At 46.7% G+C, this 18,708-nt stretch overlaps 1 protein-coding gene across 1 annotated transcript in view; it reads left to right on the forward strand.

Annotated features, from left to right (window-relative positions):
• The first annotated feature begins 8,337 nt into the window (after positions 1 to 8,337).
• LOC105536506 (cytochrome b5) overlaps positions 8,338 to 18,708 on the forward strand; it is a 41,783-nt gene continuing 31,412 nt past the window's right edge. The window contains 1 exon segment of the mRNA XM_011975894.1: positions 8,338 to 8,559. Within this exon segment, the coding sequence (XP_011831284.1) occupies positions 8,431 to 8,559 (129 nt within the window). The 5' untranslated portion in view covers positions 8,338 to 8,430.

An 18,708-nucleotide genomic window follows, 5' to 3' on the forward strand; every position in this document is an offset into this window, starting at 1 on the left:
TGATTTTATAGCTGTGGTCTTTTAGTTTAGACTGTTTGAATGATCTCTGTGATGTTTAAACATGTTACCAGGTGGAATTAAAAAAAAAAATCTTGCCATGACGTTGAACTTTGAGAGCCCATTTGTAACTAAATTTATCTAGGTGATTTAGCACTCGCTAATTAGATGCAAGTGCTAATAAACAAAGGCCAAGTAAATGCAAGAACTGACAGAAAACAAAGTACATATTTACCAAGAAAGATGACTGCCTTCTCTCAATGAAGAGGAAAATTCCCTCATCCAAACCTTGAAGCCAAGATGAGTTAGCTATGGAATCCCACTTCTGATACCAAGTATGTCCAAGTCAAATACAATCCAGAGGTGAATCTAAAACATTTTATTTGGGAAGCAAGAATTGCAAGTCCAAGCGTACACGAGTGGTCTTTGCTATGTCCAAGGAACAAAGAGAAAGTTTGAGGTTTTATAAAAAGGAGTCACATGTATTTTTCTGAAAGTTCACTAGCACTAGTAAAGTTTTGGGGAGCTGGCAAGTTCTGATTCGTGAGTGTTGATGGTGGGTAGAAAGTCTTATAGTAGAAGCAGGTTGTTTCAATAGCTATTAGATAAAACTGGTTTTAAGTTAACAGTAGCCAGTTTCTGTGGGTAGTGTTGCAGAGAACTACATTCTTAGGATAATATATGATGTTTCCTGAGTGCTTTTCCCCCCGGCCTCTTGACTTTATTTTAATTGGGCATGATAAGAATGACCCAATTTATATGATCAAATTTCACAGTGGCAATCAGGTTTGGTACTATTGGTGGGTTCCAACATCAACTGGAGTCTTAGAACTATTCCCTGAGGATAAGAGGGGCCTACTGTGGGCTCATACATTGTACCAATGCCAATTTCCTGGTTTTGATATTGTACTGAAGTTACAAAAAGATGTAACCATTGGGGGAAACTGGGTGAAGGGTACACAGCACCTCTACTATATTTGCAACTTCCTGTGAACCTACAATTATTTCACAATTAAAGACTGGAAATCATTTCAACAAAGTTTTGTTGGTTAACGTGAAATAAAATATTTCTATATTGTATATGAACCATGACTGATTAGTATAATACAAATAATTTACTTTCTTAACACTACTTAGTCCTTAAAACTATCTCTGAATAACAAAACGTTACACTTGGAAATGTTTGCTTGATATAAAAAAAAAATGTGATCATTTTGGAATACTTAAAAAATGTGTGTGTATGTTGTCACATGCGTCTGTGTGAAGAGACCACCAACAGGCTTTGTGTGAGCAATAAAGCTTTTTAATCATATGGGTGCAGGTGGGCTGAGTCCGAAAAGAGAGTCAGCAAAGGGAGTTAGGGCAGGGGCAGTTTGATAGGATTTGGGTAGGTAGTGGAAAATTACAGTCAAAGGGGGTTGTTCTCTTGCGGGCAGGGGCGGGGGTCACAAGGTGCTCAGTTGGGGAGCTTCTGAGCCAGGAGGAGGAATTTCACAAGGTAATGTCATCAGTTAAGGCAGGAATCAGCCGTTTTCACTTCTTTAGTGATTCTTCAGTTGCTTCAGGCCATCTGGATGTATATGTGCAGGCTTGGGCTCAGAGGCCTGACATTCCTGTCTTCTTATATTAATAAGAAAAACAAAACAAGATAGTGGTGAAGTGTTGGCGAGGGGAAAATTTTGGGGGGGTGGTATGGAGAGATAATGGGCGATGTTTCTCAGGGCTGCTTCGAGCAGGATTAGGGATGGCATGGGAACCTAGAGTGGGAGAGATTAAGGAGAAGGAAGATTTTATGGTAAGGGGTGATATTCTGGGGTTGTCAGAAGGAGCATTTGTCATATAGGATGATTGGTAATGGCCTGGATATGGTTTTGTATGAACTGAGAAACTAAACGGAAAACACAAGGTCTGAATAAGAGGAGAAAAACAAGTATTAAAGGACTAAGAATTGGGAGAACCCAGGACTTCAAATTGGAGAGTGCCTAACAGGGTTCAGCATGATTATTTGCTTGGTTGGCCAGTTTTGGGGCTCTATCCTTGAGTTTTTTTGTTGTCATATACCAGGCCAGATTGATTTAGGTAAAAACAACAATCTTCATTTAAAAATATACAGAGTCTTCCTTTTTCAGCAGTGAGTAAGTCAAGGCCTATTCCTGTCTTCTTATATTAATAATAAAACAAAATAAAATACTAGTGAAGTGTTGGTGTCATGAGGGGAACAGGAAGCTGTTCAGTCTTATTTGCAAATTGATTTTTGGGGGTAAGGAAAACTAGTGTACATGTGCCTGTCTAATTAACAGGTAGACACATGTAGGTGGAGGAGCCACAAAGGAAGACGAGACCTTGTGTAAGGCAAAACTGGAAATGTAAAGTGGGTGAAAGAATTGGAGTGTGCTTTTCCAGCAGAGGTCATGTATCCATTCCAAGAGGGAGTTAAGAGTGGTGGTTAGGGGATAAGACCAGGACCAGCTATGATGGTTTGGAGAAAAAGTATAAGCCGGCAGTGTAGACAAGGGCAGGGCATTTATGGATAGGTGAAAACGAAGAATAGGAGTATGACTAGACAGAAGATAGCAGGGATGAAAAGTTTTTGGGATGTAGTCTAAGTAGTGGGGGTGACTGCGTAAAGCCCTGTTGCAGTAAGGAAGAATAGACCTAACAAAATGAAAGGATTTATTAGGCTCATAAGGGTTACTATGTTCTTCAGAAATGTGGGTGAGTTTAAGGGAAGTAGGGGTGAGTACTTGTGACTTCTAAGAGGAAGAGGAGAGATCAGGCTGGCTGTCCAATGGACACGGCTTTTTTCTGGAACGGTGAACCCAATGGGGAGGGTCCTGCAGGAGGACGGCAGTTGGGGTATTACAGATGACTAAGTAGAGTCCAGTCCATCGAGGTTGTAGAGTTTGACGGATCAGATTCTTAACAAGAACTGATCATCCAGCTAGAGTGTCTTTATAAGGCTGGGAATCTGGAGGAGGCAAGAGAAGATTAGCAGCCTGGTGAATTTCCTGTCTGGCCTGCTGGAGGACTGGAAGATAGTCACCTAGAGGCTGGTGTCTGGGATGAGGTTGGGGCCAAGCAAGAAAGTGCATCCATATAAAAGTTCAAATGGACTGTACCCTGTAGCATCTCGAGGACAGGCTTTAATTCTGAGAAGAGCAAGAGGTAAAAGTACTGTCCAGTCCTTTTTAAGTTGGAGGCTGAGCTTAGTGAGGTGTGTCTTTAAAAGACCATTAGTCCGTTCTACCTTTCCTGAAGATTGAGGATGATAAAGGGTATGAAGGTTCCACTGAATACCAAGAGCCTGAGAAATTGCTTGGGTGATTTGACCAATAAAGGCTGGTCCGCTAGCAGACTGTATAGGGGTGGGAAGGCCAAACTGAGGAATTACATCTGACAGAAGAGAAGAAATGACCATGGTGGCCTTCTCAGACCCTGTGGGAAATGCCTCTACCTATCCAGTGAAAGTGTCTTCCCACATCAAGAGGTATTTTAGTTTCCTGACTCAGCGCATGTGAGTAAAGTCAATTTGCCAGTCCTGGGCAGAGGCAAATCCCCGAGCTTGATGTGTAGGGAAGGGAGGGGGCCTGAACAATCCCTGAGGAGTAGAATAGCAGATGGAGCACTGAGAAGCGATTTCCTTGAGGATAGATTTCCACGATGGAAAGCAAATGAGAGGTTCTAAGAGACAGGCTAGCAGCTTGTAACCTACATGGAAGAGGTTATGAAGTGATGACAGAATAGAATGGGCCTGTGAGGCTGGAAGGAGATATTTTCCTTGGTCCAAAAACCATTTACCTTGAGTGTGGACGGATTGATAGGTGGAAACTTCAGTGGGAGAGTAAGTAGCAGTGACTGATGAGGAAAAAAACTGGTCATAAGGGACAGAAGTAGGAATGCTAGCTGCTTCTTTAGCTACTTATCAGCATAAGCATTGCCCTGAGCAATGGGATCTGATGCCTTTTGATGGCCCTTGCAGTGAATGACTCCAGCTTCCTTTGGAAGTAAAGCGGCCTTGAGAGGAGTTTTTATTAAAGAGGCATTAATGATGGAGGACCCTTGCGTAGTGAGGAAACCTCTTTCAGCCCATATAACAGCATGGTGGGTGGGATATGGAAGGTATATTTAGAGTCAGTGTAAATATTCACATGTAGTCCCTTTGCAAGAGTGAGGGCCCGGGTTAAGGCAATGAGTTTGGCTTACTGAGAGGTAGTGGAGTGGGGCAGAGCGGTAGCTTCAGTAATAGATGTGGAAGACATGATAGCATAGCCTGCCTTTGCCAGTGATTGGCGATTGGGCCTGGAAGAACTATCATCAATAAACCAAGTGTGGTCTGGGTGGGGAATAGGAAAGAGGTAAATATGGGGAAATGGGGAGAATGAATGGTTTAGTTAGGATGGCAAAACTAGGTATCTAAAGGTGAAAGTGCCTAACCATGCCTAGGAAGGAAAGGAGTTGTTGTTTTGTAGAAGGGGTTGGGGTTTGGGAGATTAGCCGGACACGATAGGCAGGGAGAGCACATGTGTTTTTATGAAGAATTATGCTGAGATAGGTAACAGATAAGGAAGAAATTTGGGCTTGACTGAAGTAACGGGGGCTGTCCCTGAAGCTTTGTGGCAGTACAGCCCAGGTAAGTTGCTGAGGCTGATGGGTGTCAGGGTCAGTTTAAGTAAAAGCGAAGAGAGGCTGGGATGAAGGGTGCAAAGGAATAGTAAAGAAAGCATCTTTGAGATCCAGAACAGATTAATGGGTTGTGGAGGGGCAAAATGGGGGAATTGTAAGGAGAGTTTATAGGCTTTATAAGGCCATGCTGTAACAGGTGAGTGAAAACAGGCTTTAATTCTTTTAAAGCGTGCTGTAGGATGGGATATTGGCATTGAGTGGGGTAAGGGTGATTAGGTTTTAATGGGATGGTAAGGGGTGCGTGATCACTTGCCAAGGAGGGAGTAGAGGTGTCTCATACTTCTGGATTAAGGTGGGGAGATACAAGGGGAGGATGTGAAGGAGGCTTTGAACTGGGGAAAAGGGTGACAATGAGGTGTGGCTGTTGCCTAGGAATATTCGGGGAAGCAGATAATTTAGTTAAAATGCCTCGACCTAATAAGGGAACTAGGCAGGCAGGGATAACTATAAAGGAGTGCATAAAAGAATATTATCCCAGTTGGTACCAGAATTGGGAAGTTTTAAGAGGTTTAGAAGCCCGGCCGTCAATAACCACAATTGTTATGGAGGCAAGGGAAAGAGGCCCTTGAAAAGAAGGTAATGTGGAGTGGGTAGCCTCTGTATTGATTAAGAAGGGGACGGACTTACCCTCCACTGTAAGAGTTACCTAAAGCATCTGTGATGGTCCAGGAGGCTTCCAAGGCGATCAGGCAGTGTCAGTCTTCAGCCACTAAGCCAAAAAGATCTGGGAAGGAGTCAGTCAGCGAGCCTTGGGCCAGAGTTCCAGGGACTCTGGGAATGGCTGCCAGGCGAGTTGGACAGTCCAATTTCCAGTGGGGTCCCGCACAGATGGGGCATTACTTAGGAGGAATCCCAGGCTGCAGGCACTCCTTGGTCCAGTGGCCAGATTTTCAGCATTTGAAGCAAGATCCTGGGGGAGGAGGTCTTGGAGGAACGCCTGGCCACTGCAGTTTAGGAGTTTTGAAGTTCTTGTGTGCTGGAGATGTGGCTGTTTCTCTCACAGTGGAGGCAAGTAATTGCCACTCTTCTCTATTATTGTACACCTTGAAGGCAAGGTTAATTAAGTCCTGTTGTGGGGTTTGAGGGCTGGAATTTATTTTTTGGAGCTTTTCTAATGTCGGGAGCGGGTTGGGTAATAAAATGCATACTGAGAATAAGACGGCCTTCTGGCCCCTCTGGGTCTAGGTCGGTAAAGCCTTTAAGTGTTGTTGCCAAATGGGCCATGAACTGGGCAGGGGTTTTATATTTGATGAAAAAGAGCCTAACTGTTTTGGGAGAGGTCAGATAAAGAAAAAAGGAGCATTAACCTTGACTATGCCTTTAGCTCCAGCCACCTCTTTTTGAGGAAATTGTTGGGCAGGTAGGGGAGGGCTCGTCATGGGATGAAACTGTAAGCCGGACTGGGTGTGAGGAGGGGAGGTGATAGAAGGATTATAGGGTCGGGGAGCAGAGGCTGAGGAAGAATTGGGACCTCGCTCAGCCTGGGGAGGAGGGGAGAAGTCGGATGGGTCCGTAGAAAAGGAGTATTCAAAGTACTCAGAGCTTGGGGTGGAGACCGAAGGAACAGACAGGAGAGAAAGAAGAAAGATTTGGGATGAGTCGCATCGGGAGCAGAGACTAGGGAGGGACTGATGTGTAAAAGAATGCCTGGATATCAGGCACCTCAGACCATTTGCCCATTTCACGACAAGAATTATCTAGATCTTGTAGGGTGGAGAAATTGAAAGTGCCATTTTCTGGCAATTTGGAACCTTTGTCAAGTTTGTATTGAGGTCAGGTGGTATTGCAGAAGCAAATAAGGTGTTTACATTTTAGGTCAGGTGAGAGTTGAAGAGGTTTTAAGTTCTTGAGAACACAGGCTAAGGGAGGAGGAGGAATGGAGGGTGGAAGATTGCCCATAGTGAAGGAGGCAAGCCCACATAAAAGAGAGTAGAGACACAGAGGGTTGGGGTGGCACTTGCCACCCAAAGGAGGTGGTGCTTGCCACCAAGGTGAAGGATCAAGGCAGGTGTCCCTGTGGTGATCAGATACCTCTGAAATATGGATGAATAATCAGGCAGGCATCCCTGCAGTGATTAAACACCAAGGGAATACTGTCTTCTCGAGTCTGTGACCAGTGCCAGAGTTTTGGGTTCATGGATAAAACGCATCTCCTCTGTCTCTACCAGAAAAGGAAAGGAACTGAAATTAAGGGAAGGGATAAATTGAAGGGTGGTGCCAAAATTGAAAGGAGAAAGAGGTTGAGGGACAGTGAGAGAGGTTGGAGAAGAGAGTAAAAAGAAGCTGCTTACCCAATTTAAAATTGGTGAGATGTTCCTTGGGCTGGTTGGTCTGAGGACCGAGGTCGTAGGTGGATCTTTTTCACAGAGCAATGAGCAGGAGGACAGGGGATTGTCTTATCAGTTAAGGCAGGAACCGGTCATTTTCACTTCTTTTGTGATTCTTCAGTTGCTTCAGCATTTTCACTTCTTTTGTGATTCTTCAGTTGCTTCAGGCCATCTGGATGTATATGTGCAGGCTTGGGCTCAGAGGCCTGAGGTGTGTGTTTTGTGTTTTTCTGGATAGGTATTCTATCCTATGGAAGAGGTAAGCAAGGGGAAGGGAGCTCACATTCGTCAGACACTTACTATGTGTAGGAACCTTGTGTGTCCCTGGAAGGGTGGATGACCTCACATGTGAAATCTCTAGTGTGGTTCTTTTTGTAATTAACTACCGTTGCTCAAAAGGGCCTAAATAACATACCAAATTTTAACATGCTGGAATTTTTCTTTTTTTTTCCCTCCTTCAAACATTTGTAGCTCTTTATATGTGGTATTTTCCCTGCGTCAGAAGGGAAAGAGGGTGCCCTCTGGGGAGGTTCTCTTCCAGACTGCTAGAAGAGAATCTGATTTAGCTTAAATGCACAAACAAGGCCTTGCCACGTCACTGGCCAACCGCAGCCAAACTACTTCAGTCACAGAAATAATTTGGACACTTCTGCTTTTTAAAGAAAAGATGATTTCCCTGGATTTTTTTCCTGTGAGGACGAGGGATTCCAAAACCCCAGCGAGGTCAAGCACAGTTCGCCAACTTTATTTTTTGGGGCGCAGCGCATTTGCTTCCCGAAGTCAGTTGCGAAACCGTTTTCTAGCGCGCACGGGGCTTTCATCTCTTGCCTGCATGCGAAGGGCTACCCGAGACGCCCCCATTATGGACTTGGCCATGGCTACTTTTGTTACAAATTAACGTCTGGGACTCGGGCTGCTGCGAATAGGAAACTCCCGCGATTCGCTGCCCAGGTCGCCGCCCTCCCAAGCAATGGACTCTGCACCTGCCATCCATCCCCGCTGGTACACCTCGCTCACTCGCACGCTTAATCCGCTGGGACGCCCCCGACCTCCCACCTCCACCCTAGCCACAGTTCGTCCCGCCCTTCCGCGCAGACTCCGTGGAGTCCTGTCCCGCCTTCTGCGCCCCGCGGCGGTCGGGAGATTGTGAAGGGCACCTCCGGCAGCCAATTAACACCCGCACACTGGGCGGGACCACGCTTGGGCAGGCGGAGGGGGTCGACCTAAGGCGGGGACTTTTGAATGACAAGGATGACGGCCAACCGTCGGGGGTCCTTCTATTGCGCCCCGCCCCTGAGCCGGCCGCCCAGCCCCCGGAGCTGTGCCCGGCGCGGGGAATGTCCCGGGTGGAGCTGGCGGAGTCGCGCGCTCTGCTCCACCCGACGCGGCTGTGTGTGCTGGGCCTGGCTCGCGGCGAACCGAGATGGCAGAGCAGTCGGACGAGGCCGTGAAGTACTACACCCTAGAGGAGATTCAGAAGCACAACCACAGCAAGAGCACCTGGCTGATCCTGCACCACAAGGTGTACGATTTGACCAAATTTCTGGAAGAGGTGAGTTGGGGATGAGCCGCTTGGGGCGCAGGGAGCGTGGGCCGGGTTTGGGGGTTCACTGGCATGACCTGTCTTTCGCGGGCCCGAGTCCGCATACGTACGCCTGGGCGCGCCCCCCGCCCCCCGAGTTCGCTCACCTGCGCGTGTACGCCTGGGCGCGCTTCCGAGTCCTGCACGTGCACACCTGGGTGCCCCCCACCACCCCGAGTCCGCACACCTGGGAGCGCTCCCCGAGTCCGCACATCTGCTCGTGTACACCTGGGAAGTCTCCTCGAGTCCATACACCTGCGCGTGTACACCTGGGAGCGCTCCCCGAATCCGCACACCTGCGCGTGCACACCTGGGAGCGCTCCCCGAATCCGCACACCTGCGCGTGCACACCTGCGCGTGCACACCTGGGAGCGCCCGGGCACGGTGGCATCATCGCTACGTGGTCCGGGGGCGCACTAGGCAGGAGCTGGTGCACTAGGCAGGAGCTGGCGCTCGGGCCCTGTGGCGGTGCTGGAGCAGCCTTCCGGGGAGAGCGCGCAGCTATGCGGGGGATTTAAATGATCCCTTTCTTCCTTGAGTTTGAATAGAAGGGTGTCCTTCCACGACCGGCGGCATCCCCGGAGTGGCCGGCTGGAGACCACCCACCCCGAGAGCCACGGATCCCGCCGGAGGGGACCCCAAGTGCGGAGGTCGGGTGTGGTCCGGGCCCGCCCTTCCCTTGGCAGCCACTGGCCGACCTTGGGGCCCACATCCACTCGCATCGCGTTCACCTGGAAGAGGCCCGGTGTTAATTAACCTTTTCCTGGCTTTGGCAGCCAGGTGCGGTGCTTGACTCCTGAGACCGCGGTGTGTGGCTCGAGCAAGAACACAGGAAGAGGCCAGGCAGAGCAGCGTGCGTTCTGCTGTCGGACTCGCCCCTAACAGTTTTGGAAGGTGTAATAGGGAACGTTTGTTAACTTAAAGGAAGACATTCCTTTGATAGATAATTTGCATTCGATTATAATTTTTGCCGCACACGCTAAGGGGCGTTTTTGGTGGTTGTCTTAGATCCTCTGGAAGTGTTTTACCACTTTTGGGGAGTCTGAATCATGAATCTTAACGCATGCTCACGCCCCTCTCCCAATAATGAGAAGGTTTAGTGATGGGAATTTTTTACATAGTCCGGGAGCAGGGAGACAAAAACAGATGCCTGGTCTGAGCTGGATCACAGTTTACATCAGAGGACTTTGGTTTTGCAGAAAATGTTAAAATCAAAAGGCCTGTTTTAAAAAATGAGGCTGGGCCAAGCACGGTGGCTCACACCTGTAATCCCAGCACTTTGGGAGGCTGAGGCGGGTGGATCACTTGAATCTACGAGTTCGAGACCAGTTTAACCAACATGGCGAAACGCCATCTCTAACCCCCAAAATACCAAAATTAGCCAGACCTAGCGGCGCACGCCTGTAGTCCCAGCTACTTGGGAGACTGAGACAGAAGAATCCCTTGAACCTGGGAGAGGTTGCAGTTAGCAGAAATCGCACAACTTTACTCCAGCCTGGGGGACAGAGTGAGACCCTGTCTCTAAACAGATAAATAGAATTAAATAAAAAATAAGGCTGGAGTTGATGTTTATTGGTAAGGTATTTCACTCTGGAGCAGTGCCCAAAGATAAAGTCGTGTTACCATTTAGTAACGAGGGGTTTATGTTAGGCAATCAGAGCTGACCTGCCCTCTCCCTCCTGCCCGGCTGCAGATCCTGACATATAACAAACATCAGTTCTCATTAACTCTAAATGTGGAATTTTAAGACACAGTGTGTGCTTTGTCTGTTTGTGCTTATAAAAAAAAGTAACATAAGAGAATATTAGGATATTTTATATTATGAAGCATTTTCTTCGTTTCTTTTGTTTTCTTTTTTCCTAAAACGAGTTTTTTCAACCCTGGCACTGTTGACATTTTGGGCCAGCTGATGTTTGTTGTGGCGTCTGTCCTGGGCATTGTAGGATGTTGAGCCACCTCCCTGAGTTCTACCCACTAGATGACCGGTACCACCATCTCCCCTATTTTTTTTTGTTTTTGAGACGGAGTTTTGCTCTTGTGGCCCAGGCTGGAGTGCAATGGCTTGATGTCGACTCACTGCAACCTCTGCTTCCTGTGTTCAACCAATTCTCCTGCCTCAGCCTCTCAAGTAGCTGGGATTACAGGCGTGCACCACCACGCCCAGCTATTTTTTGTATTTTTAGTAAAGACAGGGTTTCACCATGTTGGCCAAGCTGGTCTCGAACTCCTGACCTCAGGTGATCCACCCACCTTGGCCTCCCAAAGTGCTGGGATTACAGACATGAGCCACCGCTCCCGGCGCTACCTCCCCTATTTACAGCAACGAAAAATGTCTCCAGATATTGCCAGAGGTCCCCTAGGGCACATAATCTCTCCAATTTAAAAATTACTAAGGTTACGGTGCATGACTTTAGGGGTAGATTTTCAGAGAAGATAACAAGGAAGTGAAGATTATTGTTAAAATGTACTCAAAACCATTTACTTTCACATTTCATTCCTGTGAGTTGGGAAAGGAAGGATTGTGCAAAAATTTTCCAAGAAAAACTGAGAGATGAGAGCAAGCCCTTGAGTGCGTAAATTAGCTGAAAACAAATTCCTTTATTTTTTCTTACTCAAAGTTTTTGTGGAGAATGCATCTCAAATAAAATGAACAGGAGGGTGGCTGAGCCCGGGAACGGCTAGGAGGATGGCGTGAGTGAGGAGGCTGGGGTGTGGGAGAAACACAAGGAGTTTGGTTTTCGTCCTGTCGGCTTTAAGGGGTTGGAGAGATCTTCAGGCGTCCAGAGAACTGCAGGCGCTTCTGCCTCCGCTGTCTGCCAGCATGTGGTTCTGGGAAACGGCAAGGCCACTTAACCTTTCCCTGGATTGTGCCTGCCCTCTCAGCACCTCCCGATTCGACCTTTTATGGACGTATTTTTCCATTTGCCGTCTTTATATTATTTGCTTTGACTTTCTGTGACTATCTCTTGCTTATTGCATATCCTGGTCATTGGCTTCCCAGCCACCGGCAGGGCCTCAGGTTCTACCTGAGATTCTAACCAGGATTCCTTGCAGGTGACTGCCTGTGCTCCTGGGATTACATCTCAAATAAGCGCGCATCTTCTCGCTCAGAGCTCTTCAGCACACTGCCCTGCCAGGTAGTTCTTTTAGGAGGCCAGTCTGTCTGTCTGGAACCTACTTTTAAAACAGAAATGAGTGCAGAATGTCTCTTTCTTCCCCGCTTGCCCGGTCCTCCTTCCTGTCTTCTGTTGTTGAAAGGCTCCAGAATTTCTTGCAGCCTTTGTGTGTTAACTAAAAAATATTTTATCTCACCTAGTTTACCTAAATAGGAAAGATTTTTCTTCCCCTCCTAACTCTCAAATGAGCTTTCAGTCATTATGGGCTAGACCTTTGTCTACTGTGAGATCCCCCATCCGTATGGACAAGATTTCTCATGACTGAGTATTTCACATTCTTTCAGAATGTCCTAGATTTATGTGCATGTCCGCGTTCATGTTAAGAAGGTGTGTGGTGAGATGGTGGAGGGATCCTGCTCTGCTGGCAGGTACAAGCCAAGAACACAGGTTGAAGCTCAGCTGTGCAGTGTGCGCTCTGACCTCCTGAAATAATGGCCTCTAAAGCTGTTTTTGCTGTTCAGGAAGAGGGGTAGAAACCTAAGAGGGAAGACTGGTTTATTACTAATGGCAGTCTACATAGCAGCAGGTGCTTAGTTACTGTCTGATACTTAGAAGATTTTGAGCTTTATTGCCTACATATTTTGAACTAGATTTTTTTTCAATCCTGAGTTATAGTTTTTGAGTTTACATTTGTGAAACTGAGTCTGCTTGATCATAGAACTTCAAGGGATAGTTCTTTGAAATGAAAACTTAGGCATTTAGGGCCGGGGGAGAAATGTTTGCATTTCCCTTTCTGCGATTTGGGCAGCAGCATCTATTCAGGTTTTAAAAGAGCTGTGGAAGGGAGAGAGAAAGGTATCCTGTAACTAACAACAGTTACATGGAAGGGATAGAGAACAGTATCCTGTAATTAACAACAGTTGCCTTAGATGTTGCTTTTGGTTCAAGTCAGTGGGTGTTTGATTTGTGAAATAGATGTTGTCCTGGAAAACTTTATAAAGCAGAATGTAATGTCTTTTTGTCAAGTTGTCTCCTCTCCCTTTACATCATAAAAATGGAAACTTGTTTCTGTAGAACATTTTCTAGGGATCCTGGGATTCTGGTAGTCTTGGACCTGAGCCTTAAATGTTCTTTACAGCATTCTGCCTCGTAGAAGCTATTGGCTCCTGACTCACTTTGATTTTTGGAGTCTGAGGAGTGTTCTTTCTAGCAGGTGTTGCTGTAGGGACTTGCTGTTTGATATTTTCCATTGAATATGGCTGCCCACGTTGCGTAGACTGGTACTTCTAAAGCTTGGGGATCGCGGAAGAGAGTATGGGTGTTGAAATTCGTTGCCCTTAATTCTGAAAAACATAGAACACGTATCTTTACCCTTGTTAAAGCTACCATATTTAGGGCTAAAATGCTAAATGCCTTTGCTTTTTGCAAGAAAATTTGATAGTATTCTGAATCTCATGTTACTAAAAGGCTGCAGTTGGCAAATATGCCTTTGATGCCTGTAAAATGGGAATATTGTTATTATTTAATATATACCGTTAAGTAAATAAAACTTAGAAATTATGGAGTCTGTAGGGGGGAAATATAAAGGTATTGTTGGTAGTGTTGGTGGCTTAGGCATCTTGGGTAAAGTGATAGCAAAACCACATCTTAGAAGGCCACCTGGGGAATGTGAACCCGTAAGTCTTTTATATATTTCTACATATATCTCTATATTTTTTGGTAATCTGTTGCTACTTTTGAAAAGAGGTTCCAAGAGGCAACTTTGTTTTGAAACAGTAAAATAAAACAGTAAAGAAACACCAAATTAACTTTTGCTTTTTGATGATCTTAAAGGTAGTTGAAAACTGTAAATAAGGAAGGGAAAACACATGCAAGCCAGCTTTGGTAAATCAAGGAATAAATAATACGCACAATTCTACTGAACGTGAATCTCTGGTATTCTGACAAGTCCTCCCGGTGAAGATGGCTGATAAGTGCCTTTGCAGTTGAGTGGAGTCTGAACAACCCTGTCCCACTGGGCATTCACGGGAAAGCATTGGGCTGGGGTTAGGAAAACTAGACCTGGTCTTAGACCTATCACGGAGGTGACCTTGGGCAAGTCAGGTAGTTCTTTCAGTCACTTTCCTTGTTCTGAAGTGGGGACTCTTCTGTCACTGGCATCTGCATTGGGAGAAATGATATGTGTGAAAACACTGGAAAAAATATGTAAAGAGAAGGCATTTAAGTGGCTATATTTTGATTGAATAAAAATTTTAAAATAAATTGTTTCTATGTAGAAGGTCCATTATTTAGTAGGAACATATCTCAGAAATTACGGTGTTTACTAGTAAACAAAATGACTCAAAATACAAATATTCACTTGAAACAATTTTTCAGGAATGTGTGCTTTGCATGATTGGAAATCATCCCATTTCGGGAGCTTTTAAACATACAACTTTGCTGTGTAAGGCAAAATAATACATGATCATGTTAAGGAAGTGGACTGTGGAAAACTGCAAAGCAGAAAATCAAAGCTGCCTGCAGCTCTGCTCCCCGGAGGTGGCCAGCACGAGCAGTTTGCACACTCGCTGCTACAATGTCCTGCTCGTGGATGTGCTTTGCGTCCGTGGAAATGTGCTCTGCATGCTCTGTAATCTCCCTTTTTCTCCACTAGACTAGGTGTTGAGGGACCAGTCCTGAATTTAAGTAACTCCTGTTCCCGGGCTGCCTCCTTACTGTATAGAGGGATCCTAACGTACGGAATCCTCTCTCCTTCCACGTTTTTAGTTTCCCACCTGCAATTACCTCCTTATGGTAGATCTTTGTAAGTGGGATTCTTGGATGAAAGGATGTACACTTCTACCTTTTTTTTTTTTTTTTTTTGAGATGGAGTCTTGCTCTGTTACCCAGGCTGGAGGGCAGTGGTGCGATCTCAGCTCACTGCAGCCTCGACCTCCTGGGCTCAAGTGATCCTCCCTCTGGAATAGCTAGGACCACAGGCATGAGCCACCATGCCCGGCTAATTTTTGTATTTTTTGTAGAGATGGAGTCTGTTGTTGCCCAGGCTGGTCTCGAACTCCTAGGCTCAAGTACTCTGCCCCCTTTGGCCTCCCAAAGTGCTGGGATTACAGGCATGAGCCACTCTAAATTTAGATGGATGTTACCAGAGTGCCCTAGGGTGGCACACCAGTGTGTACGTTTCTCGGTTCTTAGGAGTGGAGGAACTTGGTTGCGCCTCATTCAGCCCCCTTCCTGAATTATTTGGCTGTGTACTTCTGTTGAAAAGGGAAATGTATGGAATACTTTTTTAGCCCCTTTAGCTTATAAATGCTCTTAAAAGTGCAGCTGTGGCAAGTAATACCTTGTCTATTCTATGAAAGAATTTCATTGTCTGAAGGCTCAAAGCATCAGAAAAGTGACCGGAGGCAGCAGCTGACTACATGGGAAGCTGAGTAGCAGGCTCAGAGCCATTTTTGGAGTCTCAAGAGAGTCCTTTCTAGCAGGTTTTGTTGTAGGGACTTGCTCTTTGTTATTTTCCATTGAACATGGCTGTCTACATTGCATAGACCAGTGCTTCCAAGGCTCGGGGATCGGGGAAGAGAGTATGGGTGCTGAAATTCGTTGCCCTTAATTCTGAAAAACAGAACATTTTAATCAAGTGTGCTTTCTTCCCTATTACCCTTGGACCTAGTTTTCTTGGGAACATGGTCTTGAGTGTATATGGTAACTGGGTATCTGTGCCTTTTACTGAGTTCCAACATGGGGACCGGGAGGGTGAGCTGAAGATCGGGTGGGGACAACTCAGTTCTTGCTGTTGATAGAATCTGGCCTGTGCTGCCTGTTAGCTTAGAGCTGACATCTCTGTGGATGATGGCAAGACGTTACTTTCTTAGATCCATAGAATTCTGTCTCTAGCAGGCCCATGCCAAAATGATGGCATCTGAGTCAGCACTGATGCTGGGGAGGTTCTGGAGGGGTGGAGGGATAAGGGATGTGGACTTAGGGGAAGGAGTGGGGTGATTCATAACCTATAGGCTCAGTTAAGGGCCCCCTCTGCCTGGCTGGTGGGCCCGGGAGCCTGTTTGAAATGGAATCACTTGAACTCTTTTGTAGTTGAGGGCCTCGGGAATGTCAGTTTCTAGCTTGTTTCTTTCACTGCCTGCTGTTGTTTATTCTTGGCAGACCTAGTCATCAAGCTTTGTGCAGCTGTGTCCAGAATTAGCCAGGCCACAGAATATATCCAGCCTTCTTTCCCTGGTCTTCCTCAGAAAGTGTTAAGTAAATGCCATTCATTAACTCTCCCCAAGTAAATGCTTTTCTTGAATCCTTCCCTCCCCTACAATCCCTAGTGAGCTAATAAGAAAAGTTATAGCAGTGGACATTGGCTGAATGTTTATGGACATTCAGTGTGTGCTAGAGAGTATGCCAAGTGCTTTTTGCACATAAAACCTTCTTTGCGTTTGTGCTTTTAATCTTTTCTTTTTCTTTTTTTTTTTTTTTGAGACGGAGTTTTGCTCTTGTTGCCCAGGCTGGAGTTCTATCTCAGCTCACTGCAACCTTCCACCTCCCAGGTTCCAGTGATTCTCTTGCCTCAGCCTCCCAAGTAGCTGGGATTTACAGGCATGCGCCACCGTGCTGACTAATTTTGTATTTTCAGTAGAGATGGGGTTTCACCATGTTGGTCAGGTTGGTTTCGAACTCCTGACCTCAGGTGAGCCACTCGCCTTGGCCTCCCAGAGTGCTAAGATTACTTTGGGAGGTAATCTCACAAAGTGGTGTGAGCCACTGTGCCCAGGCTGTGCTTTTAATCTTCAAAGCAACCCTATGGGGTCCGTGGTGATGGTGTCCTCCCTTTTAAAGGTATGATGCTGTGTCTTAGGGAGATTTTGCAACTTTCTCAGCAAGTCCCACAGACAATAAGGAGCAAAGCCAGGGCTTCGGTCCGGGCTGCAGGCACTGCGGCCCAGTGTCTTCAGTGCTGAGTCTGCTGCTGAGGCTTGAGACCCAAGGAGTATCGAAGAGAACCTAGGGTAGCTTTAAAAGCAGAAGTCCATCCCACTGAAACAGAGTTGCTATCATTTACTGGAGACCTCCATCACTGGAGAGTTCTCTGTAGGAACCAGGCAGAAAGCAAAGGGGATTTGTGATGCAAAGATCTGAACAAAGCCAAAACCCTTGGAAGGTCAATGGGCAAAAATATGCCTTTCTTTCCATCTGTTGTCAGTTTACTCTGTTGCCTTCTAGGAGGTGAAGGAAACAGCCATTCTTGTTTCTTGTAGAGGAGTTTTCAAATAGAGGGAGTGGGATGGAGTCTTTACGACCGCAGTTAGTTCGTGACCCAGATGCTGCTCTCACCTGGCAGGGGCTGAATCATCGGCGTGGTTTTGGTTCAGAGAGAGATGGTTTACACATGTGGTGGGTATGTGTGAGGAGGCATGTGCTGTTTGGGAAAAGGCCTCTTAAATAACTGCCCCGGGAAGGATTGTTTAAATGAAAATCCGAGGAGGTTCCTGCTCTGATAAATCCCTCAGTGGGTCCAATTCATCTCTCGCCTGCCCCTTCCGGGTCCGTATTCCCTCTGCATCTGCCATGCGGCTGGTTGCAGGGTGGTTAGAACATCTTCCTCTTCTAAGCTGAGAGCAGATGCCCCGGCGTGGCGTCTCTTGTATCTTTGCCACCTCTCGTGGTGGCCACTGGGAAGTCAATTCTCAGGATTTCATTGGTTCCCTCAAATGGGTGGTGAGTTTATTAGTTTCCAGCTTGAGTAATAAATGCTATTTACTTCTTTAAAAAGTATGATTTCTAGAAGAAGCACATACAAACAAACTTCATCTTTTGGAAACAGATTGTCGTTTCTCTGTTTATTTCCTTTCAACGGCTTCCTGTTGCATTTAGAATAAAATCGTATCTCTTTACCCTGGTTTGGAAAGCTCCGAGTGATCTGGCCCTTATCTACCTCCCCCACCTCGGCAGATAACACCGTGTCCTCACCGCTAATGCCCACACCTGATCACATTGACCCTTTCTCTCTGTTTCTCAAACAAGGCAAACTTGTTTTTGCCTTAAAACCTTTGCTCTGTTTTCCCCTGTGTCAGTCTCGAGCCTGTTCAGGTCTCAGCGTGGTGTCCCATCCGTTTTGCGCCTCTGCTAGCAGTTAGACCCCCCCGGCCGTGATACGCTGCCTGTCTGCTGCTTTCTGCACACGATGAGGGCTCCTGCCTGTCTGGCTGCTGTGCACCTGGCCCATGTCCAGTGCCAGGAAGTCACTCTTCCTGAGATGGAAGAGGAGAGGAACAGACACGAGCCCCCTGCCCTGTGACTGTCTTTTTTTTCCCTCCTTTTTCATACATAACACATACTAGTGTGATCCCTTCTTACTCTGCGGCCTTTGTCCGGTGCCAGGAAGTAACTTTCCAGGACGGAAGAGGAGAGCCTCGTGGAAGAGCACACACAAGCCCCTGCTCTGTGACTGGCTTATTTTTTCCCCCTTTTTCCACGCAGGGCACGTACTAGTGTGATCTCTTCTTGCTCTGTAGGCCTTGGCCTGGGATTTTGTCCCTGAGGATTGCGCACGTAGAAACTAGTGGGACTCTATTGTGAAAGTCTGGATTGTGACATAGTCACGGGGCATGGGACACAAGAATGACATCGAGGGAGGCTCCCATGCAGTCAGCAGAAAGAATGAGGAGAATTAAAGGTGAGGGGAGCACTTTGGTCTGCATTTTCCAGTCTCTTCCTGCCCAGAACCCGGGCCTCCACCTGTGCCTGAAATCCTAGTCCCCTTTGCACTCACAGACGCTCCCTAAACCACCCCACGTTCCCTGGTGTAAAGCAGGCCCTTCTGGGCCGCACCCCGCAGGGTTATTCTCGTCAGTGTTCCTGCTGTTTTTTCTCCTTTCCTGCAAAACACACGCACGGACACACACACACACACACACCCTCCTCTCCTGCAGAAACACACACACTTCCTTCTCCCCTGGAACACATACACACACAAACACACACACACAAACACACACACACA

Source organism: Mandrillus leucophaeus, unplaced genomic scaffold (genome assembly GCF_000951045.1).
Source record: "Mandrillus leucophaeus isolate KB7577 unplaced genomic scaffold, Mleu.le_1.0 Scaffold16, whole genome shotgun sequence".
Taxonomy (NCBI): domain Eukaryota; kingdom Metazoa; phylum Chordata; class Mammalia; order Primates; family Cercopithecidae; genus Mandrillus; species Mandrillus leucophaeus.